At 40.4% G+C, this 26178-nt stretch overlaps 1 protein-coding gene across 1 annotated transcript in view; it reads right to left on the reverse strand.

Annotated features, from left to right (window-relative positions):
* CCNC (cyclin C) overlaps positions 1-26178 on the reverse strand; it is a 101610-nt gene that overhangs the window by 29238 nt on the left and 46194 nt on the right. The window contains exons 5-8 of the mRNA XM_053710575.1: positions 25597-25648; positions 22830-22885; positions 2770-2805; positions 2561-2652 (exon numbers count right to left, since the gene is read on the reverse strand). Coding sequence (XP_053566550.1) covers positions 2561-2652; positions 2770-2805; positions 22830-22885; positions 25597-25648 — 236 coding nt within the window. The remainder of the gene's footprint in view (positions 1-2560; positions 2653-2769; positions 2806-22829; positions 22886-25596; positions 25649-26178) is intronic.

Consider the following 26178-nt stretch of genomic DNA (forward strand, 5'->3'; position numbering starts at 1 on the left):
AGCTTAGGAATGCCTCTTTATCTGGTTTGCTGATAACCTTGAAAGATGAAATCTCCCTTGTGGAGGAGAAGCTTTGAAGTCCAGAAGATATCCCTGAGATATGATCTCCAACGCCCAGGGATCCTGAACATCTCTTGCCCACGCCTGGGCGAAGAGAGAAAGTCTGCCCCCCACTAGATCCGTTTCTGGATAGGGGGCCATTCCTTCATGCTGTCTTGGGGGCAGCAGCAGGCTTTCTGGCCTGCTTGCCCTTGTTCCAGGACTGGTTAGGTTTCCAGGCCTGTCTGGAATGAGCAACAGTTCCCTCTTGTTTTGAAGCGGAGGAAGTTGATGCTGCTCCTGCCTTGAAATTTCGAAAGGCACGAAAATTAGACTGTTTGGCCTTTGATTTGGCCCTGTCCTGAGGAAGGGTATGACCCTTGCCTCCAGTAATGTCAGCAATAATTTCCTTCAAGCCAGGCCCGAATAAGGTCTGCCCCTTGAAAGGAATGTTGAGTAATTTAGACTTTGAAGTCACGTCAGCTGACCAGGATTTAAGCCATAGAGCCCTACGCGCCTGGATGGCGAATCCGGAATTCTTAGCCGTTAGTTTAGTCAAATGAACAATGGCATCAGAAACAAATGAGTTAGCTAGCTTAAGCGTTCTAAGCTTGTCAATAATTTCATTCAATGGAGCTGTCTGGATGGCCTCTTCCAGGGCCTCAAACCAGAATGCCGCCGCAGCAGTGACAGGCGCAATGCATGCAAGGGGCTGTAAAATAAAACCTTGTTGAATAAACATTTTCTTAAGGTAACCCTCCAATTTTTTATCCATTGGATCTGAAAAAGCACAACTGTCCTCAACCGGGATAGTGGTACGCTTTGCTAAAGTAGAAACTGCTCCCTCCACCTTAGGGACCGTCTGCCATAAGTCCCGTGTAGTGGCGTCTATTGGAAACATTTTTCTAAATATAGGAGGTGGGGAAAAGGGCATACTGGGTCTATCCCACTCCTTGCTAATAATTTCTGTAAGCCTTTGAGAAACACAAATTTTCCCAAATTTTGAAATAACAGTGAAAAAATGCAGTTACACTAACGAAATTTTTACAGTGTATGTAATAAGTTAGCAGAGCATTGCACCCACTTGCAAATGGATGATTAACCCCTTAATACCAAAAACGGAATAACAAATGACAAAAACTTTTTTTTAAACAGTCACAACAACTGCCACAGCTCTACTGTGGCTTTTTACCTCCCTCAATACGACTTTTGAAGCCTTTTGAGCCATTCAGAGAAGTCCTGGATCATGCAGGAAGAAGTCTGTGTCTGTAATTTTTGCTCTGCAAAAAAATGCTAAAATAGGCCCCTCCCACTCATATTACAACAGTGGGAAGCCTCAGGGAACTGTTTCTAGGCAAAATTCAAGCCAGCCATGTGGAAAAAAACTAGGCCCCAATAAGTTTTATCACCAAACGTATGTAAAAAAACGATTAAACATGCCAGCAAACGTTTTAAAATACACTTTTATAAGAGTATGTATCTCTATTAATAAGCCTGATACCAGTCGCTATCACTGCATTTAAGGCTTTACTTACATTACTTCGGTATCAGCAGAATTTTCTAGCAAATTCCATCCCTAGAAAAATATTTTAACTACACATACCTTATTGCAGGAAAACCTGCACGCTATTCCCCCTCTGAAGTTACCTCACTCCTCAGAATATGTGAGAACAGCAAAGGATCTTAGTTACTTCTGCTAAGATCATAGAAAACACAGGCAGATTCTTCTTCTAAATACTGCCTGAGATAAACAGTACACTCCGGTACCATTTAAAAATAACAAACTTTTGATTGAAGAAATAAACTAAGTATAAAACACCACAGTCCTCTTACGACCTCCATCTTAGTTGAGAGTTGCAAGAGAATGACTGGATATGGCAGTGAGGGGAGGAGCTATATAGCAGCTCTGCTGTGGCTGATCCTCTTGCAACTTCCTGTTGGGAAGGAGAATATCCCACAAGTAATGGATGATTCGTGGACTGGATACACTTAACAAGAGAAATACAGCTTATACATGCAACTTAAAGGTTTTATATCATTTTTAATATGTTTTTATACATTGTATCATCAGAAACTGTTTTTTGATAATTCTTTATTTATATTAAATGAAAAGTTTGCATTTCAGAATAAGTTTGGATTTTAAAATTCCGGATTTGGGAATATGTACCTGTAATGCATTTTTGATCTTCAAACTTTTCCCAGACACATTTTGAAGCAATGCTTTGACGATACTATCATATCACAACATTGAATGTCAGTGTTCCACGAAAACAATGTCTGAGAAACAATTCCACAATACACAATACACATAAGATTTTAATTCCAGTCACTGACATTGTATACCATTAATGCTCTGACACAATGCAATAGCTAAAATATATGCAACACTAGGTTCAAATGTATTCCAAATACAGTATATGACGACAGGATAAACAGAATACACAGACGATGTCTATCTGGCATTAACTTATTTGCAAACATGTCATAACACAAATTAACTTCAAGAACTATAGTACATTACCATGCCAGGGGAAGCAGCATGTCTTCCTGTCCCATGTCCTGTACATACTGCAGCAATGGTCTGTATGGATGATACACAATCAAACAACAGTCCTAATAATAGAAATAATAACAGTTTATAAAATCTGTGTAATAAATGGAAAGTGAAAAAAGTTTTTAAAGGGAATTTTCAAATGAAATACATCTTAAAAAAGACAAAATTGTACTTACCATTAATTCTAGCAGATAGAACTCACATTCCAATATCTAGAAAAAAATGAAATTGTTGCTCTTATTATTAAGAAACAGCTTTAATTAACTTCCTTAAAAACAAATCTCAGAAGCACAATATTTGCCAACCTTTACCTTTCAGCAGTATATTTATTTTTTAAAATGCTAGGCTGTGCCATATGGCTAGCCCAGCTATAGGATAAGAGGTGGAAACATCCCCTCATAAAAAAAAAAAAAATTAGTCTTGCTGTTGGCAGCCAGTAGGAGGTTATTTTAGAATAATGAGCAACAAAATAACAGGTACGTACATACATTCAGTTAATCATGATTTAACCTTCTAATGCCGTTATATTCCGTCATAATTACACTGGGCTTTAAAGCCGTTATGACGGAATAGAACGTCATAGCTAACGGCTGTCCTGAAGCCTTCTGTGCTTCTAGGACTTGATCGCGGTCTGGAGGGCGTTCCTAGGGTTGCCCCCCAGATGTGATCCAATAATTGAAATCTCGCGATCGTATGCACGATCGCGTAGTTTCAATTTGTCTACATCGGAACAGGTGTTCCGATGTAGGCACTTTAACCCTGTCACGAAAGGGTTAAAGGTCCGTTTTTATTTATTTCACAGATACAGCCTAGCAATAAAAAAAATGCTTACCATTACAATTACGTTAAGCAGTGATAAGAATGTTTAAAAAAAATTAAATACCAAAAGTGTTCAGCATTTAAAACGCATTTTAAAAGGGACAGTCTATACCAAATCTTATATTGTTTAAAAATATAGGCAATCCCTTTATTACCCATTGCCCAGATTTGCATAACCAACATTGTTATATTAATCATTTTATTACCACTGTAATTACCTTGTATCTAAGTCTCTGCAGACTGGCCCCTTATTTGTGTTCTTTTGACACATGAATTTTAGCCAATAAGTGCCATTGGAGTGAGCCAAATGTTATCTATATGACACACATGAAATAGTGCTGTCTAGCTGTGAAAAACTGCACTGAGATAAAAGGTGGGCTTAGAAATTAGCATATGAACATACCTAGGTTTAACTTTCAACAAAGAATACCAAGAAAACAAAGCAAATTTTATGATAAAAGTAAATCAGAAAGTCGTTTAAAATTGCATGCCCTATCTGAATAATGAAAGTTAAATTTTTACTTGACTGTCCATTTAAGCAAAAATGTTCTGTTAAAGAAATACATCATTTATACAAATTGTGTTTTTTTTTCTTCTTCAGTCCAGTAGATGCTCAGTTGACAACTGGCTGAGGTCTTTTTTGTTAAACTTTGAGGAACATTTTAGCATTTTATACTATTAACTGACACTTTAAGGGACCATTATATTGAGAAAAAAATACATGCACTCATCTGTTAGTGCATGTCATTTTATCACTATAAATACTGCAAATCAGCACAAGTTGCACAGCATGTGACTAGTGGTAGTCATTGGATCAGCAGCAATTTACACTCATTACCAGCAGTAGTTTGTGGTTCCAGACCAGCACTTTACCTATATGTTTAACCAATTTGTGGATGTTAAAAACAAAGTTGCATGCTCTAATGAATGAAAGCATGTCATTTGTTTCAATGATTTCCTTTTAATACAGAAAACATTTTTAAAGAGAAGATCAGAGTATTGTTGAAGGCCAATCTTTCAGAATGCTAAGAAACGCGTTGCATAGATAGGGGGTATATATGCCCTCTATATCCACTGCTTGTAATAATTTTTAAGTGTTTTTAATAAACAAGTTGTTTTATCACAAGCTTAGTGGAAGCACCTTTTTGAATTAGTTTATCAATCATTTCATTGAACCTGAACACCTTGAGTCACCCACTTGCACAGTGGGTTGGATCTTATCCTCATTATCTGTTGCATACCTGGAGTCGGGAGAGGCTCAGCTGGTACACCCTAAGTCACCAGCCCACTTCTACTAGTACATAAGTGTACTTGTACCAAATGGGAGTAATGTTCCTATCTGACACCACCTTAAGAAGAAAACCAAATGTAGTACATAAAGCCGCCTTATCGGTGTGAAAAACAAGGCAAGGGGGATCACACTGCAAGGCTGAAATCATTTAGACCCTGCGAGCAGAGGCAATAGCCAACAGAACCTTCCAGGATAACAGTTTAATGTCAACAGTATGCAATGGCTCAAACGGAGCCTGATGCAAATATAAACAGGTATTATTATTCACTATAGGAGTGGAACCCTCTAAAGTAGTATCAGAGTCCACCATAGCTTTGAAATTAAATTCCACAGATGGAGTAAAAAAAAAAAAAGTTACAAAAAACAAGCATTTTTTAATATAAACAGGCACCTTTACAATCCCAATGGCTGGGGCACTTGCCACCTCCTAGACCCAGACAAGTGATCAGTGAAACACTCTCCTCAGGAGTGCTGACTTCAGCAGGATCACAAGGAAGTGAAAGAGGCCGCACCCGGTCATGTGGTGCGCAAGACAGGACTTCCCCTGCTATGCAAAAGAGTGTTAAGCTAATATAAGCGGTGTAACACTCAAAAATGAAAGTGAAACCTGTCTGTTCCCAAGCCAAAAGCACACAGTCAAATGAGCCCAAACCTAATGCAGAACATAAAAATCCCCATAACTGTTACTAATAATCTCCCTAAAGGAGACATTAACCCTTGATCCTATTGAGGTAGAGAGGAGTCACTGTGACCCTACTATACCAATAAAGTGGATTTACCCTCAAGGATCCATGCTGTGGAACAGGTACAGCCTCTCAAGTGTGACAGCCTTGTAGCGAAGCTCTGACAAGGACCTGAGTGATTAAAAGCAAGCAGTGAAACTCGTTAACACTGATTGCTCAGGAGTTGTTAGGTAACAGCCTGAATGGTTTTGCAGAAAAAAAACTTCCATCAATACTCTCACTGAGAGGTTTATATGATTACTTATAAGTCCTCTCTTGAAGGGAACATACCCAATCACAGGACTATCCGAATCTTCTGACACTTCTCTGCCATCTCCTCTAGTGATAAAAGGCAAAGAATGACTGGGAGGATAGGGGAAGTGGGAGGGATATTTAAGCCTCCTCCAGGTGGCCAGGTGTTGTATTTCCCAACAGTAAGGAATGAAGTTGTGGACTCTCCCTGTCTTATGGAAAGAAATATGGGCTATTTAAATAAAGCATTCAAAGAAGAAAAGTTTGTAATTGACATGTATTAGCAATTGTGCTGCTAAAGCTTCTAAAAATTATGATAAACCTTGCAGTGCTTTCACTGCATATGAATATGTACATCATACACACTAGCTAGAGAGCAAGGGGTTTTTTCTAATTCCCCAACTAGTGTCCTTAAAGCCAGCCCCCATGCTGGAGCTGTCTGTGTAATGTTTAAACATTAGAAAAGCTGCCGATATAAACTAACAGCACTCAGCCGTTTCTCCCTGTCTGTTCCCCTGTGCAGGGATCTCACTGTCCTCTCCGTTACTACGGCATTCTGTAGACACCAAGGTGAATATTTCACAAGCAGCTCTGTGAAACATGATCCTGAAATACAATCTATGCTAAGCTTTTCTTACCCCAGTTCCTCGCATAAGCATATAAGCTTACAAGCTCAGCTGTCCTATAGATCACTTTCTTATAAGGTGATCTGCAATAGTTGGCAACCCTTGGCAGGGCCCTCTTTCCATTCATGAGGTCCATAATTTGCCTCTTATAAACGTTTCCTTTTGTATAGTATACTAAGAATATGTTTACAAAAGACATATACATTATAAAAACATAAATTATGCTTACCTGATCATTTCCTTTTCTTCTGATGGAAAGAGTCCACAGCTGCATTCATTAATTTTGGGAAATAAGAACCTGGCCACCAGGAAGCAGAGACACCCCAGCCAAAGACTTAAATACTCCTCCCACTCCCCTCATCCCCCAGTCATTCTGCCGAGGAACAAGGAACAGTAGAAGAAATATCAGGGTGAAAGGTGCAAGAATAAGGACGCCCCACATAAAATTATGGGTGGGGAGCTGTGGACTCTTTCCAGAAGAAAAGGAAATTATCAGGTAAGCATAATTTATGTTTTTCTTCTTAAATTGAAAGAGAGAGTCCACAGCTGCATTCATTACTTTTGGGAAAACAATAACCAAGCTATAGAGGACACTGAATGCCAAGACGGGAGGGTACAATAGGCAGCCCATACTGAGGGTACTAGGCCTGAACCTCTACCCAATAAAAAAACGCTTCTTCTGAAGCTGAGAACATTTTAAGAGGAAAAGCCCCAAAGACACTGACTTGCAGTCAGTCCAGAAGCCAAACTAGAGACCGCAAACAGACTCAACTGAGCCAACAGTCCTCCAGGAGACACTCTCGCCCAACAGACGGTCCCCCACCGCTCATCCCCCACAAATGGAGACACCAGCTGAAACCCCCAAGGGGACAAGCAAAGGAGAACCAAGGAAACCGAAAGGTCCCCTAATACAAAAACACACCGCCAAGAGTGAGCCCAGCTCACAGAGACCCAAAGGGGCTCAAACAGGGGAAGGAGGCCACGCCTATACCAAGCGAAACCCGGGAAGAGACCGGTCACAGAGACAGAAAAGACGTCTCTCCAACATCCTGCAAGCACGGAATGCAACTGAAGAAGCAAAGTCCTCCCAGTGTCTGACCATAGAATACCAAAGCATTCGCCATGAAAAAGTGTGTAATACACACAGGTGAAAAACCCCAAGAACACAGAGTCCATAACAGGACGACACAGAGGGTACTTGGAAGGAGGAAGAAGCAGTCAAGCAAGAAACAGCCCGCAAAAGCAACCCCCAGACAGAGGGCACGCTCCAGGCAACCTAAGTCGCTGGACCTACACACAGGTTCCTATAAAGGGGAACACAAAACCTCAATCAAGGCCCCCCGAGAAGGGAGTATACCCTCAGAACCCGAAGGAAGCGTAAACCCTATTCTAAAATCAATGGAGCAAGTTGAAAGGAAAATCTATACCCTGCAGACCCACACCCAGCTGGATCAACAGAGCCTCAGGGATCCAAGACAGGGGAACAAAAGAATCCCGCAACAGGTACAGGAACGAGCATAAGGATACAACAGCCATCCCCACAGAGTACAAGTACAACCCGACTCTGAAAACAGACAACAAGGCCAAAGACCCAAGGATCTATCAAAATAAAGGCCCAACAAGCCTGACCTGGAGCCAGCAAGACCCCAGGGGAACCAATTCCACCTTTCCGCCTCTCATCCAGGAGAAGCCCCAAGCAAGGACTCTATCTCCATAGGGAGAAGAATATCCCCTAAAGGAAAGGGATGATGACGGAAGGGCAACAACTGTCCTCAAGACCCGAAATTACCGGCTAATGGGAAGAGAAATTCTTAAACACAGATGTCCTAGAAAAGGACCCCCCTACAAGTAGCTTGCCAAGCAGAGGCACAGCCAACCCATTCGCCTGCAGAGCAGGGAATCAACGTGAACACAGTCAAGCTGACCAGGGAAATGCAACCCTAAGGCACACCAGAAATTGGACTTCCAGCACTAGCAGCTGGGGATGAATCAACAACCCTTGAGGCGCAAGCCACACAGCTAACCACCAGATGGCATAGGCTACTCTGTGGCAAAGAGTAAACAATACTCCGAAAACCTGGCCAACCATGACCAGGTTAGGTAGATGGACCAAGGACATAGCCCAAGTTCCCACTACCATGGAGCACCCCGACCAGCCCGAGATCCAAGATTCCAAAATCACCCAAGACTGGGTCAGGAAAAAGGCCAAGCAAAGCTTTAGCATCCGGAAGTCTTAGGGAGAAAAACAGGTCCGGGCACCTAATAGTTCAGGCAAACCTTACCCTAGAACTAAACACCCCAGCTGGCCAAAAAGCCAGACACAAGAGATATGGATGCATATCCAGAGAATCCGGATAGCGAGAAGAAGTCGAAAGCCCCGGCCAAAGGAAGGAACCACCCCTAGCTAAAGTCTAACGCTCCAAGGAGCAAGGCTAGAAGTCGTATGAAGATGCTTCTCAGAGCCTCAGGACAACTATGGGATACCTCAAGGTCAAAAAAATCCTACTAGCAGGACTATTCTCCCTATCACCTCTGCACAAGCAGAGGACACAAGGAAGAAAAAGGCACTAAGCCTACCCAGCTCCGGAAAAACTCGAGCTAAACAAAGCCCCCGCAGGGAACAACCATCACCCGGAAACACAGACCCCTAAAAGGAGATCCAACTCACCTGGAGACAATGGAAGAAGACCCAAAAGTCTCTAATAACTCAGACAGACAGTACACGTCAAAGAATAAGAGCTGTATCTAGATTCACTATAAACAGCTTACGCGTACACCTGCAAGGTGTCAAGAGCTGCAAATGGTTTCAAACTGCAAACCTTCTGCATGCTAGACAGCTAACCTGTACAAGCTGTTGGATCAAGCCCAAACGAACAAATCCAAAAGCCTAAAAATGAAGGCCAAACTGCTCAACTGCGGTAAGGGGCGTTAAGCCCTCCAACCCTCCACCACATGGGGGAGGAAAATTAATTTCTGATTAAATCAGATGTCAGAGTGACACAGCGGAAAAACTCCCATGCATGGCCATCTATGACTGAAGGCTATAAGGACTGAAACAATCCTTCCCACCTCACGGACCCACAGGTCCTCTCGAATGCTTAGTTGAACATGAAAAATAATAATAACCTAAGCACTCGGCGCTATTACCGAACCAGTCAAGCAGAACAGCGCCACATGTCTCAACAGCCGCAAGACCGAACGAATCCGACAGGACCAGCCTGCACCTAAGGTCCTAACAGGCAAGCTGCATAAATTCTCCCTCATAGGGGAAAAAAACAGAAAACAGACATCTTTAACATAGGACTAACATCTCCAAAACAACTTCCGTAGTAGTAATAAAGAGTATCAATCCCAGAAGGTTCCCGAAGGAAACAAAAACAAATAAGACATCCCATCGGATATAAATAAAATATAAGGCAACCCGGAGGTGACCGCCCAAAGAGGCACAGGCCTACCCGATGACAATCAAGAGATTACTTCATCCCCACATGTCTAATGAGGTGCACCATTTGAATTAGCAGACTGAAAATCCCCGTATCTGGCAACGATAGGATCATTCAATAACTGAAAAACATGTCTGAGCAATATGCAAAGGCGCGCAATCCTGTAACGAAAGGCACAACACTCAGGGATAGTTACACCCGCAGGGAACTGTAGAGGCCCTCCCCAAGGCAGAAGGCCCAGGACAATAGGGCACGAGCACATTCTCAAAAAAATGTCTGGACTCTGCAGACGAACAATCGCCAACATTATGAGGAAGCAAAAATGTGCTGCAACCTCCGGGTGGAACACGCCACCCGGCATGGAGGAATCAGAAACTGGGTTACCCGCATGTGTAGAAGTATGAATTGGTAGGGAACTCGCCTCTCGGAGGACAGAACCCCCAGAGGCAGATAGCTCAGCAGTCCCTTGATTCACAGAGCCCGAGGAACCAGGAGCTCTGAAATGGCATACGGAACAAAAGCCAATCTGGATTCATCACCGGACACAGAATCTGAAATCAAAACTGAATCTGAAACGAGCACAGTCTCAGCATCAGAATCCTCCATAACTGGATAGAGGAAATATCAATATGGACTAAAGTATGAAAACAAAAACAGCACCTGAAACCCACAATGGCTGGGGCACTCACCACCTTCTATGACCAGACCCCTGCATGCTAGAATATTTCCTACGCCACATGGTCAGGAATGCGGAAATGGGAAGCGGAACCACGCCTGAACACAAGGTGAACCGAATAGTCCAAAAAAGCGTGCCAAACCAAAAGGCTGTGTCACTTCCAAAGGCCTCAAAGTTCCAACTACGAGCCCATAAACATCACACATAAGCAGGTTGAATCACATAAACATGATTATAAATCCGCCTGTTCAATAACCCTCCTCAGGAGATATTAACCCTTGATTCCAAGATACTAACAGAGACTCACGTAGACCCTTATGTGTAACCTCTCAGGAAAACATTCACATTAAAGTACATTGACGATAAAGTAAAATTAAACTATCTTACCGGAATCTACGCCGTGGAACAGGAACTTGGCCTTTCAAGTGTGACGAATAGTGGCATCGCCTCCGCCATAGACTTGAGAGAAAAAAGCAGGCAGCAGAGCAAAGTACGACAACACTGATTGCTTGGGGAGCTATTAATATGAGTCGGGATGGTTTCGCAGAAACACTCTCCCTGCATCTCCTGACTCTTTCATCCAAGCCCTCACTGAGAGACTGACAGGACTACTTAAAACTCCTGTCCCATGCCGAAGAGTACTACCCTCCAAAAGAGACAAAAAAATTAAATTTAAAAATTCTGACACGTCTCTGCCAACCTCCTGGAACAAAAGGCAAAGAATGACTGGGGGATGAGGGGAGTGGGAGGAGTATTTAAGCCTGTGTCTGGGGTGTCTTTGCCTCCTCCTGGTGCCCAGGTTCTTATTTCCCAAAAGTAATGAATGCAGCTGTGGACTCACTGGGAGGTCAAAGAAAAACACAGATGTCATGAAAGGTATCTATGTGACGCTACCAATCTGCAGCCACTGAGCCTATCTAGATATGCTTTTCAGCAAAGGATACCAAGAGAAAGAAGCACATTAGATAACAGAGAATACAATTTTAAACAACTTTCCAATTTACTTCTATCTGAATCATGAAAGAATTTTGGGGTTGAATGTCCTTTTAAGCATTCGTTTTTGGTGGGTAATATACAGCTCCAAATTAACGATGAGCTGAAAGCACAGAGATCCATCTTTACTATCTGCAGGACATGAAAAAAGCTGTCCTGAAGACTAGATTAGAAACTTTTAAATGGTAGGTAGTGTTTTCAAGCTCTGCGTTTCCTCCCTAATACCTCTTAATGGAACCATCTCCCTAGTGAGTGGTTCAGAAGGCAGCAAAAAACACAATTTATGCTTACCTGATAAATTTATTTCTCTTGTGGTGTATCCAGTCCACGGATCATCCATTACTTGTGGGATATTCTCATTCCCAACAGGAAGTTGCAAGAGGAAACCCACAGCAGAGCTGCAATATAGCTCCTCCCCTAACTGTCATAGCCAGTCATTCGACCAAAAACAAGCCGAGAAAGGAGGAACCATAGGGTGCAGTGGTTACTGTAGTTTAAATTTAAAAATTACCTGCCTTAAAATGACAGGGCGGGCCGTGGACTGGATACACCACAAAAGAAATAAATTTATCAGGTAAGCATAAATTGTGTTTTCTCTTGTAAGGTGTATCCAGTCCACGGATCATCCATTACTTGTGGGATACCAATACCAAAGCTAAAGTACACGGATGAAGGGAGGGACAAGGCAGGAACTTAAATAGAAGGAAACACTGCCTGTAAAACCTCTCTCCCAAATATAGCCTCCGAAGAAGCAAAAGTATAAAATTTGCTAAATTTTTAAAAAGTATGAAGCGAAGACCAAGTCACCGCCTTGCAAATCTGTTCAAAAGAAGCCTCATTTTTAAAGGCCCAAGTGGAAGCTACAGCTCTAATGGAATGAGCTGTAATCCTTTCAGGAGGCTGCTGTCCAGCAGTCTCATAGGCTAAGCAGATTAAGCTTCTTAGCCAAAAAGGAGAGGTTGCCGAAGCCTTTTGATCTCTCCTCTGTCCAGAGAAGACAACAAACTAAGCAGATGTTTGACGAAAAACTTTAGTAGCTTGTAAGTAAAAACTTTAAAGCACGGACCACGTCCAGATTGTGAAACACAAGGATGGAACAACAATCTCTTGATTGATATTCTTGTTAGATACCACCTTAGGTAAAAACCCAGATTTGGTACGCAGGACTACCTTATCCGTATGAAAAATCAGATAAGGAGAATCACATTGTAAGGCAGATGACTCAGAGACTCTATGAGCTGAGGAAATAGCTACCAAAAAAAAAGGACTTTTCAAGATAAAAGTTTGATATCTATGGAATGAAGAGGTAAAAACAGAACTTCTTGAAGAACCTTAAGAACCAAGTTTAAGCTCCATGGTGGAGCAACCGGTTTAAACACAGGCTTGATTCTAACTAAAGCCTGAGAAAATGCCTGAACGTCTGTAACGTCTGCCAGATGCTTAACTAGCTGACAATCCTTTTTCCAAACCTTCTTGGCGAAAAGATAATATCCTAGGAATCCTGACCTTACTCCATGAGTAACCCTTGGATTCACACCAATAAAGATATCTACGCCATACCTTATGGTAAATTATCCTGGTGACAGGCTTTCGTGCCCGTATTAAGGTATCAATAACTGACTCGGAGAAGCCACGCTTTGATAAAATCAAGCGTTCAATCTCTAGGCAGTCAGCCACAGAGAAATTAGATTTGGATGGTTGGAAGGACCCTGAAGTAGAAGGTCCTGTCTCAGAGGCAGAGACCATGGTGGAAAGGATGACATGTCCACTAGATCTGCATATCAGGTCCTGCGTGGCCACGCAGGTGCTATCAGAATCACTGATGCTCTCTCCTGCTTGATCTTGGCAATCAGTCGAGGGAGCAGTGGAAACGGTGGAAACACATAAGCCAGGTTGAAAGACCAGGGCGCTGCAAGAGCATCTATCAGTGTCGCCTTGGGATCCCTGGACCTGGATCCGTAACACGGAAGCTTGGCGTTCTGGTGAGACGCCATGAGATCCAGTTCTGGTTTGCCCCAACGATGAATCAGTTGTGCAAATACCTCCGGATGGAGTTCCCACTCTCCCGGATGAAAAGTCTGACGACTTAGAAAATCCGCCTCCCAGTGCTCTACACCTGGGATATGGATATCTGATAGGTGGCAAGAGTGAATCTCTGCCCAGCAAATTATTTTTTAACTTATAACATCTCTAGGGAACCTCTTGTTCCCCCTTGATGGTTGATGTAAGATACAGTCGTGATGTTGTCCGACTGAAATCTGATGTACCTCAGAGTTGCTAACTGAGGCCAAGCCTGAAGAGCCTTGAATATCGCTCTTAGTTCCAGAATATTTATTGGAAGGAGAGACTCCTCCTGAGTCCACGATCCCTGAGCCTTCAGGGAGTTCCAGACTGCACCCCAACCTAGAAGGCTGGCATTTGTTATTACAATTGTCCAATCTGGCCTGCGAAAGGTCATACCTTTGGACAGATGGACCCGAGATAGCTACCAGGGAAAAGAATCCCTGGTCTCTTGGTCCAGATTCAGTTGAGGGGACAAATCTGTGTAATCCCCGCTCCACTGACTGAGCATGCATAGTTGCAGTGGTCTGAGATGTAAGCGTGCAAACGGCACTATGTCCATTGCCGCTACCATTAAGCCGATTACTTCCATACACTGAGCCACAGAAGGGCGCGGAATGGAATGAAGAACCCGGCAGGAATTTAGAAGCTTTGATAACCTGGACTCCGTCAGGTGAATTTTCATTTCTATAGAATCTATCAGAGTCCATAGAAAGGAAACTCTTGTGAGTGGGGATAGAGAACCCTTTTCCTCGTTCACTTTCCACCCATGCGACCTCATAAATGCCAGTACTACGTCCGTATGAGACTTGGCAATTTGGAAGTTTGACGCCTGTATCAGGATGTCATCTAAATAAGGGGCTACTGCTATGCCCGGCGGCCTTAGCACCGCCATAAGCGACCTTAGAACCTTTGTAAAGATTCTTGGGGCTGTAGCTAATCCAAAGGCAAGAGCTACAACTGGTAATGCCTGTCTTGAAAAGCAAACCTGAGAAACCGATGATGATCTTTGTGTATTGGAATGTGAAGATAAGCATCCTTTAGATCCACTGTAGTCATATATTGACCCTCCTGGATCATTGGTAGGATGGTACGAATAGTTTCCATCTTGAACGACGGAACTTTGAGGAATTTGTTTAAGATCTTTAGATCCAAAATTGGTCTGAAGGTTCCCTCTTTTTTGAGAACCACAAACAGATTTGAGTAAAAACCCTGTTCCTGTTCAATCCCATAACTAGGAGGTCTCGTACACAGTGTAAGAATGCCTCTCTCTTTATCTGGTTTGCAGATAATTGTGAAAGGTGAAATCTCCCTTTTGGGGGGGAAGCTTTGAAGTCCAGAAGATATCCCTGGGATATAATTTCCAACGCCCAGGGATCCTGAACATCTCTTGCCCACGCCTGGGCGAAGAGTGAAAGTCTGCCCCCTACTAGATCCGTTACCGGATAGGGGGCCGTTCCTTCATGCTGTCTTAGAGGCAGCAGCAGGCTTTTTTGACCTGCTTACCTTTTTTCCAGGTCTGGTTTGGTCTCCAGATCGTCTTAGATTGAGCAAAAGTTCCCTCTTGTTTATTATTAAAGGAAGTTGATGCTGCACCTGCCTTGAAGTTTTGAAAGGCACGAAAATTAGACTGTTTGGCCCTAGATTTGGACCTGTCCTGAGGAAGGGCATGACCTTTTCCTCCAGTGATATCAGCAATAATCTCCTTCAAACCAGGCCCGAATAGGGTCTGCCCCTTGAAGGGAGTGTTAAATAGCTTAGATTTTGAAGTCACGTCAGCTGACCATGATTTAAGCCATAGCGCTCTGCACGCCTGTATAGCAAAACCAGAATTCTTAGCCGTTAGTTTAGTCAAATGAACAATGGCATCAGAAATAAAAGAATTGGCTAGCTTAAGTGCTCTAAGTTTGCCAAGTATGTCATCCAATGGAGTCGCTACCTGTAAAGCCTCTTCCAGAGACTCAAACCAGTACGCCGCAGCAGCAGTGACAGGGGCAATGCATGCAAGGGGCTGTAGGATAAAAGCTTGTTGAATAAATATTTTCTTAAGATAACCTAATTTTTTATCCATTGGATCTAAAAAAGCACAACTGTCCTCGACAGGGATAGTAGTATGCTTTGCTAGAGTAGAAACTGCTCCCTCCACCTTAGGAACTGTCTGCCATAAGTCCTGTGTGGTGGCGTCTATTGGAAACATTTTTCTAAAAATAGGAGGGGAAGAGAACGGCACACCTGGTCTTAGGTATTGGAAAAACATCAGTACACACCGGCACTGCAAGTATTTATCCAGTCTACACAATTTCTCTGGCACTGCAATGGAATCACAGTCATTCAGAGCAGCTAAAACCTCCCTAAGCAACACGCGGAGGTGTACAAGCTTAAATTTAAATGTAGAAATATTAGAATCAGGTATCTTCCTGAGTCATTAACATCACCCACTGACTGAAGCTCTCTTTCCTCAGCTTCTGCATATTGTGAGGCAGTATCAGACATGGTTCTTAAAGCGTCAGTATGCTCTGCATTTTGTCTCACGCCAGAGCTATCTCGCTTACCTCTAAGTTCAGGTAGTCTGGCTAATACCGCTGACAGTGTATTATCCATGACTGCCGCCATGTCTTGTAAAGTAAACGCTATGGTACTTGGCGCCATTTGAGCGTGAGTCCCTTAAGCGGGAGTCAAAGGGTCTGACACGTGGGGAAAGTTAGTCGGCATAACTTCCCCCTCGTCAGAATCCTCTGGTGATAAAAAAATTTTAAAAGACAAAAAATTATCTTTATTGCCTAAAATGAAATCAGTACATTTGGTACACATTCTAAGAGGGGGTTCCACCATGGCTTTTAAACATAATGAACAAGGAGTTTCTTCTATGTCAGACATGTTTGTACAGACTAGCAATTAGACTAGCAAGCTTGGAAAACACTTTAAATCAAGTTAACAAGCAAATATAAAAAATGGTACTGTGCCTTTAAGAGAAACAAATTTTGTCAGAATTTGAAAAACAGTGAAAAAATGCAGTAAATCAAACGAAATTTTTACAGTGTATGTAATAGACTAGCAGAGCATTGCACCCACTTGCAAATGGATGATTAACCCCTTAGTTCAAAAAACGGATCAAAAAAACGAAATAGATGTTTTTTAACAGTCACAACCAACTGCCACGGTGCTCTGACAAAATGCAGAAAGACATTTGGCAGAAGGACATTTGGCCGACAGACAGAAAGCTAAAGAATGTTCCGATTCCGGTCGAGGGCAGATACGTTCCAGAGTGCTCTGTTCTAATCAGAGCCTCGGGCGCCGCAACTGCCTCTGGGAACCTTACCATGGGTCACAGGCCGCACGTTTTGTAATTCCCTGTCTGGGAAACTATCTATCAAATCTATCTATCGTATCTATCTATCTATCGTATCTATCAAATGTATCTATTGCATCTATTGATCTATCTATCTAATCTATGTATCTATCAAATCTATCTATCTCGTGGCCGGACTATTATGTGACAGCCACTTGTGTTTCGGCCAATGTCCGTCGGCCAAGTGTCCGGCCACGACTGCCACAGCAAGCTGTAGCCCTACCTTCCCCAAGAAACGACTTTGGAAAGCCTTTGGGCCCTTTAGAGATGTCCTATAGCATTCAGAGGGCCTTTGAGGGAATCTGGATGTAATTTTAACTGCACAAAAAAACGTTAAAATAGGCCCCTCCCACTCATAGTAACACAGTGGAAAGCCTCAGGAAACTGTTTCTAGGCAAAATTTAAGCCAGCCATGTGGAAAAAACTAGGCCCCAATAAAGTTTTATCACCAAAGTATATATAAAAACGATTAAACATGCCAGCAAACGTTTTATATTGTAAATATCATAAGGGTATTACCCCTGGGAGTAAGCATGATACCAGTCGTTATTAAATCACTGTATTCAGGCTTAACTTACATTAATCCGGTATCAGCAGCATTTTCTAGTGTTTTCCATCTCTAGAAAAAATTATAACTGCACATACCTGATAGCAGAATAAACTGCACGCCATTCTCTCGCTGAAGTTTTACCTCATCTGTGTAATCCCCTCAGACATATGTGAGAACAGCAATGGATCTTAGCTACAACCTGCTAAGATCATAGAAACCTCAGGCAGATTCTTCTGCCAGAGATAAAATAGCACAACTCCGGTACTATTTAAAAATAACAAACTTTTGATTGAAGAAAATAAACTAGCTATATTTAACCACTCTCTCTTACGACCTCCTTGCTTGTTGAGAGTTGCAAGAGAATGACTGGCTATGACAGTTAGGGGAGGAGCTATATTGCAGCTCTGCTGTGGGTTTCCTCTTGCAACTTCCTGTTGGGAATGAGAATATCCCACAAGTAATGGATGATCCGTGGACTGGATACACCTTTCAAGAGAAATATTTTATTTTAAAATTCATAATTTTAGATATATCCCCATATAAAGCTTTCCCCTTGCTGTGTTTCCAATGTCTTGTTATATAAGATGCAGAATAATAAATGTATGGGAAATTGCTCCTTTTAGATTTATAATTTTTAAGCTGTTTTTTGCTTATTGAACGCACAACCCCCCGTTTTTAAAAACATGTAAATTTAAAAGGGCTAAATCTACAGAAAGAGCAGGTCTTCTTTCTCTCTGTCCGTGTACATAAAGCTCTTGCAGACAGCAATCAAAAATTCAAATTTTAAAATGGATCATTGGGGAACAGATGAAAGGGAAGAACATGTTACAGTACAACATCCCTTTAAGAGACAAAGCAGTTATCAAAGAGGTTGCCTATAATAATTAATATAGGTGTAAATATATACAGTTCCAGATAAGTGCAGTTACGTTATATATGAAGAGTTTAAAAGAAAATAAATCTGGTTTCTTTAAAAACGTCAATGCTATGAAAGGGGAAAACAATAAATAATATAAAAAAAAATTACAGATGACCAACATATCTTAATAATGTAAAACTGCTTCTCCATGTGACCTTAACGGATATGGATTGCTTTTTCCTACCGCAGATGGAGGGATAAAGTAAAGTGTTAAGAATTTCACACATGTAGAACACATTTCCATAGCACCATGTTAATTAGAAAAGAGACGTATAATAATCCTGCACATTTTAGCAATTTCACAGCTAGTAAGGACGCTAAGCGCTGCTACTTTGCAATAGTAATACAGTACAACAAATCTTAAAAAATGAACAACCACCACCCACCCTTTTGGTTATAATAGAAAACATGTTTAAACCTTTCAAATTATTTCTGTGAAAATGGAGTAATCAAAAGAAATGAGATGAAAATTACACAAGGTTAATGACAGATTAATTTGTAATACAAAATAATTCAGATGTATGCATGCCTAAAAGAGCATTTAGGCCATTTATTAGTGCATCACAAATTATTATTATTATATGTGCATGCAAAAAAAAAAATAAGATTTTAAAAAGGCATTTAAAACTAAGTTTGTTCGTAAATGATGCATTATTTTGCATACCATGCTGTCCTAACTATGCTGGGCTGTCCTAAAGCCATAGCCACTTCCTAAATGGGATCGCGGGCTAGAGGGCGTGCCTAGCGTCATAGGCACTCCACCCTGAACCGATCCCATGATTGAAATCACGCAATCGCATAAACGATTGCGTGATTTCAACTTTTATTTATTTGTTTACATCTGTAGTAGAATTTCACACATTTAAAGGGATGCTGTACTATAAAATTAGTTTCCCCTTAAAGGGCCAGTAAACACAGAAAATAATGTTATATAATTCTGCACATAGTGCAGAATTATATAACATTATATTAGTGCTAGCTTTATAGAACCTAATATTGCCGGTGAACTTTTATTAAAAAAAAAAAAAAAAAAAAAAAAAAAGTGTTTTTTCATTGAGCGCATCTGGCCAGCTGTCTAGTCACAGCCCGGCCCGATCGTGCCATTAGACTCAGTGCAGCTCGTTCCTGCTCTGTCTGACAGCGGGAGCGAACTGCACTGAGTGTAATGGCGCGATCGGGTCGGGCTGTGACTAGACAGCTGGCCAGATGCGCTCATTGAAAAAAACAGACCCGCTCAGTAGAGCAGAGAGAGCGGGTCTGGAAATCACTCTTTTTAATAAAAGTTCACCGGCAATATTAGATTCTATAAAGCTAGCACTAATATAATGTTATATAATTCTGCACTATGTTTTCTATGTTTACTGGCCCTTTAATGTATTCCAAAAGGACATTCCTATTGCAGAGTATTAAGTGTATTGGAAATTGTTCCTTCATATTTATTTGTGTATTTACAATATAACAATGGGCTGAGCCTGTAAGTAAAGCAGACTTCCTAATGTTATTTATGTGAAGTATAGAAATGTAAATTATGGCTGAGGGGTTGAATAAACACAAGAAGCTATTTCACGTATAAAGTCTCTATCTTGCTCATACCCCCACTGGGAGATTAATTAGTGATATTGTCTTCTATTTTATACAGAGAAAACATTTCTTACACATATTTTCAGTGTAGGAGGGGACACAATAGACAAAAGCAGATATTTTAAACAACCAAAAGGTTAAGAAGTGGTTTGTAAATAATTAAACTCAGCCAGTAAAATTGACCGTTAAAGGGGAGAACATTTTAGAGTATAATGTCCCTATAGAGGAAGTATCATCCAGTGATACATAAATACCCTTATTACCAGCATTTCTTTTTCATACAATTGTGTACTAAGGAGAGAAGTCTAAATGAATATGTAACCCAATTCCCAAAATCTGTCCAGCCAACTGCTGAAAGAAAAAGCACACTTCTTGCACCAAATAGGTAAAAGCCTTAGTACTTTGAACAGAACAAAATATTTTCTATCTATATATTAAACAAACTTTTGTTTATCATGACACCAGACATGCAAAGACAGAGGTTCAGGAATTACTATTACAAGGTCAACAAAAAGATCCTGACATTTTAAACAGCAACCATAAAAAATAGTATCATTTCAAATATCAGCATTTACCTGTAGACATTAATGCCACTGTAAGGGTTAAAGGGACAGTCTGGTCAAAATTAAACTTTCATGATTCAGATAAGGCATGTCATTTTAAACAACTTTCCAATTTACTTTTATAATCAAATTTGCTTTGTTCTCTTGGTATTCTTTGTTGAAAGCTAAACATAGGTAGGTTCCTAAGCTAATTTCTACACCCTTGAAGGCCACCTCTTATCTCGTGGATTTTGACAGTTTACAGTGCAAGAGTGGGAGTAAAGGAGCGCCTCAAAGTGAGGCTTAAGTATACTCAGGGGAAAAATTATGCAGCAAGTGTAGGAATAAAAGGGGCAACACTAGTATATGTGGGGTGAAGTAAATATTATTTTATATAGGGTTGTAGTTATGTAGCCGTTATATGTGATATAACCGTTTAGAGGTACAATAATATTGCAACAATAGTGAAAAAGATAGTTACTAGAGCGTGAATGATGTTATATCATAAACATTTAATACATTAGACCCAATTAAAAAATATAATAAAAGACAGGGTACTTGGGTAACAGCTACAATTCTTACATAAAACAAATAAAAACAAATGAAGAAATAAAAACAAATGAAGACAAACACGGATTGAATCGTGCAGTTAAACAAGATTGGCCAATCTGCAAGAGTCCCAAGAAAAATATATATGCGCTCAAATCCCTAAAAAAATGGAAAAAAAAATAGAGTCCCAAAGTCAAATCTGGAATAGAAATGTATATGGAATCGCAAAAAAATACTACACAAAAAATACTACACAAAACAATCAAAATAAAGTACTGAAATAAGGAATGCGCTCACCGTTTAAAAAAAACAAACAAAAAACTCAGGCTTGTATGTCGTTCACAACAGATGTCTACGCGTTTAAGCCTACAATGAGGCGTTTATCAAGTCTTGCTAAAGGCCTCGTTGTAGGCTGAAACGCGTAGACATCTGTTGTGAACGACATACAAGCCTGAGGTTTTTTTTGTTTTTAAAACGGTGAGCGCATTCCTTATTTCAGTACTTTATTTTGATTGTTTTGTGTAGTATTTTTTTCCTCTCGTTCTTTCACAGGCTCCTTTATTATTTTTCATTTTGGATTTTTTCCATTTTTTAGGGATTTGAGCGCATATATATTTTTCTTGGGACTCTTGCAGATTAGCCAATCTTGTTTAACTGCACAATCCGTGTTTGTCTTCATTTGATTTTATTTCTTCTTTGGTTTATGTAAGAATTGTTGCTGTTACCCAAGTACGGTTATATCAAATATAACGGCTACATAACTACAACCCTATATAATATAATATTTACTTCACCCCACATATACTAGTGTTGCCCCTTTTATTCCTACACTTGCTGCATCATTTATCCCCTGAGTATACTTAAAGGTACACTGAACCCAACATTTTTCTTTTGTGATTCAGATAGAGCATGAAATTTTAAGCAACATTCTAATTTACTCCTATTATCAAATTTTCTTTATTCTCTTGGAAGCTTTATTTGAAATGCAAGAATGTAAGTTTAGATGCCGGCCCATTTTTGGTGAACAACCTGGGTTGTCCTTGCTGATTGTGGGATAAATTGATCCACCAATAAAAAAAGTGCTGTCCAGAGGTCTGAACCAAGAAAAAAAGCTTAGATGTATGCCCTTTCAAATAAAGATAGCAAGAGAAAAAAATTTGATTATAGGAGTAAATGAGAAAGTTGCTTAAAATTGCATGCTCTATGTGAATCACGAAAGAAAAAAAAATTTGGTTCAGTGTCCCTTCAAGCCTCACTTTGAGGCGCTCCTTCACTCCCACTATTGTACCGAATTTCTAAACAATTCTGTTAGGCTGTTCGTATATGAAGTGAGCGTGTATACACCTTCCCCCTTGGCGCTGTCCTCTATATACTTTTTTACTTTTGACAGTTTACAGCTAGACAGTGCTAGTTCATGTGTGCTATACAGATAACCTTGCGATTACTCCTGTGGAGTTATTTATGAGTCAGCACTGATTGGCTAAAATGCAAGTCTGTCAAAAGAACCAAGTCTGCAGAGGCTTAGATACAAGGCAATCACAGAGGTAAAAAGTGTATTAATATAACCCTCTTTGTTATGCAAAATTGGGGAATGGGTAATAAAGAGATTATCTTTTTAAACAAGAAACATTTTCATGTAGACTGTCCCTTTAAGTACATGTAGGATGCCCAAGGCAGAATTTACTGTGTGTTAAAATCCTTGTGCCAAACGGTTTTGCTATGTAGCTTCAAGCATCCTATCGGTATTTAGCCTATAAAGTGCAACAAATATGGATACAATTATAAATAACACAATGAAATCCTATCTGTGCTAAATGGTAAAAAGCCCAAGGTTTTTAAAAGGGGAAAAAACTTTTTACTTACATGATTCATTCTATAAGGGAATTCTTTTGGAAATGCATAAGAGAACCTAGTTTTTACTGAGAGAAAAACATGAATGTTGTTATAAAAGAAAGGAAAAGTATAACAAATACAAGCTAAAGTGTAAAATGCACACTCAAATGTAACAATTAGACGGATAGAAAATTGTGAAATTACTGTGACAGAAAGAACATTAGTTTACAAGGGACAGTAAACCCCTTGCAATATAATTTCATTGTTTTGCCCCCTTTTCATGTAATTTAGCTTGAAAAATTGTGGGGGTATTTATTCCTAATTTTCAGAACTAGAAATGCTCACTGCAAACTTCACAAGGCTAATCCTGCTTCATATCTTTCCTAACTGGATTTACCTGATACCTACTGCAAAATAATGCACTTTATACTAACATAATGACTTAATGTCATCTACAGATTTCAAGCTGTAATCGGTAGTGGGTGGAGTTTGGCTACTGAAATACAAATGCAGCAAACATTATGTTTATTGGTTTTATTTTATTTTTTTAGATTTGGCTGTTATTTTATAGAAAGAGAACAGAATAGTATCAGTATACCATGACATTCAAATTAAAAGTGATACTCTTTAGGAAGTATTCTAATCATGAGAAACCTAATTAATAATGATGTAAAGCAATTTCTTCCACATTCAGACAACAGAAGGCACACACCTTTGTGGTTAATTAATATTACAATGTTTTTATTAGGTACTAGAATACGGCTTTCTGGTAACAAAAGGATTCTCTGCAAAATATATACCACTTATTCCAAAGGAAATTAATAGAGGGACAGACTCATATGCTACCTGCCAATTAAGGGGATGAACAATACAAAGATGCGGAATATAAAAAATACAATATCACCAAGAGTATGTGGACACCTGACCACCACACTTATATGAGCTTATTGGACAGCCCCTTCCAAATACATGGGCATTAATATTGATCCCACCCCCCCCCCATCCTTCTGGTAAAGCTTTGCACAAGATTTTGGAGTGTGTTTTGGGATATGTGCTCATTTAGCACTGATGTTGTACAAAAAAGGTCTTGCTCACAATCAGCGTTTCAAGTCATCACAAAGGGATTGAGATCAGGACTCTGTGCAGGCCACTCAAATTCCTCCACATCAGACAATGTCTTCATAGACCTTGATTTTTGAACAGGGACACAGTCATACTGGAACAGTAAAATGGCCTTCCCCAAACCGTTGCCACAAAGTTGGATGCACCCAATTGTCTAAAATGTTTTTGTATCCTGTAACATTTAGATGACCAAAACCAAGGGGCACAGCCTAAACTATGAGAAACAGTCCAAGACCCTTATCCTTTCTCCGTCAAATTTTACAGTAAGCACTAGGCACAGTAGGTAGCGCTCTCCTGGCATCTGGCACACCCAGATCCAACAGAATGCAAGATAGTGAAGCATGATTCATTACATAAGAAAACACGTTTCCCTGCTCCAGAGTTCAGTGATGTTGTGCTTTTCTCCAGCCGACACGCTTGGTATTTTGCATGTTGAAGTGAGGCTTGTGTACAGCTGCTTGGCAATGGAAACCCATTTCATGTAGCTCCTGATGTTGCTTTCAGAGGCAGTGTGGAACTCTGAAAGTGAGTGACAGATGATAGGTGATTTCTATGCTCTATGAGCTTCAGCCCTTGGTGGCCCCACTTTATGACTTTGATTGGTCTATCACTTCGTGGCTGGGCTGTTGCTCCTAGATGCTTCCATTTCACAATAATTGCACAGTTTACCAAAGTAAATCTAGTAGGGCAGAAAGTTCAAAAACTGACTTGTGGCACAAGGGGTGGCTGAAACACCTGAACTCAATTAGTATAGGTATGTGCATAGTGTTAGCCATATAGTGCATTTATGCCATACAATATATCAGATTCCTTCCCCCTTTAGGGGTAACTAAAGCAGTCATAAATGTATCTTCAGAAATGCATCTGTAGGTTGTATGTGTCACACGTTATTCATAAACCCCAATAATACTTAAAGTGATGGTAAATCCCAGCATTTTTTAAATGCTAGGATTTACCAGTGCTACTAATAAAGGGGAGTTTCAGTTATGAAGTATAAAATGCTTCATGCTTAAAGTTTCTTTATTTGCCTGCAGCATATGCAGTGCTGAGCGCCTCGGGCCTCTCACGGCAGAACACTATTTTTTTTCAATGAGGTGATGTTTTCACCTCTTAGTCAATAGCTATGCGGCCCAGTTGGCATTATGCTGTATGGCTAGCACGCTATTGGCCAACATCACCTCATTGACAAAATAGCATTATGCCATGGGTTGCCTGAGGTGCTCAGCACAGCATACGCTGCAGGCAAATAAAGGAACTTTCAGCATAAAGTATTTTATACTTCATGACTGAAAGTCCCCTTTATTTGCAGCACTGGTAAATCCTAGCATTTCAAAAAGGCAAGGATTAAGCATCACTTGAAAGTACAAAAAGGGGACAGATTGTGTTATTTAAATCTAGAGCGAGCAATAAAAATTATGGGAAAACAGAATGGGAGAGAATGCGGAGTAGAGCGTATGAAGATAGGTTTTCTACAGAGCAAACCAGAAAGGCACAGAGTGTTGCTGAGAAAAACTGTCTGCATGTAGGAAAAAAAGAGACAACATTCTCTCCTGAGAGACGGCAACTTGGTTCGCTAACCACTGCTGGTTTACAAATAATGAAAGACTCATGGTCAAATGTAAAAATGAAAGACATGATAACGCAGTCTAATATCATCCTCTGAGCATATACTTACATACAGATGTGGCAGCAGAGATTAACCTTGTGTTTGAAACAACACCAAATTCCTGAAGAAAAAAAAAAAAGCAAAATATATCATATCTACAAATTAAAAAAAAGACAGTTTGTAAATGATTATTTTTTTCTCTAATTAAACATGCAATGTATTTATTTATTACACCACTTGCTTTGCAGGTTGCAGATACAAATTTTACACAGCATAACTTTAATAGATGTAATGTTCATGGGGTTCTGTTGTGTATCAGAAAAATTATAGCCTTAAAGGGACATAAAAGGAAACCTATCTAATGTTATATAGCATTTTATTACTGAACTATTGCTTGCATATAACTATGTGTTTAACCCTTGCAAACACATCTACTGAGCCAATGGCAAGCAACATGTGTATAACCACTAATCAGCAGCTAGCTCCCAGTAGTGCACTGCTGCTCTGTAACCTACCTGCATATGCTATTGAATAATGGATACCAAGACAACAAATTTGATAACAGAGCAGTGTTCTCCCCAGTGTTGCCCCAACCACCTGATTTTTCTGACAACCCTAAAATTAGTTAATATTAAAATGTTATTTTTATTA

This window comes from Bombina bombina, chromosome 4 (assembly GCF_027579735.1).
Source record: "Bombina bombina isolate aBomBom1 chromosome 4, aBomBom1.pri, whole genome shotgun sequence".
Classification (NCBI taxonomy): domain Eukaryota; kingdom Metazoa; phylum Chordata; class Amphibia; order Anura; family Bombinatoridae; genus Bombina; species Bombina bombina.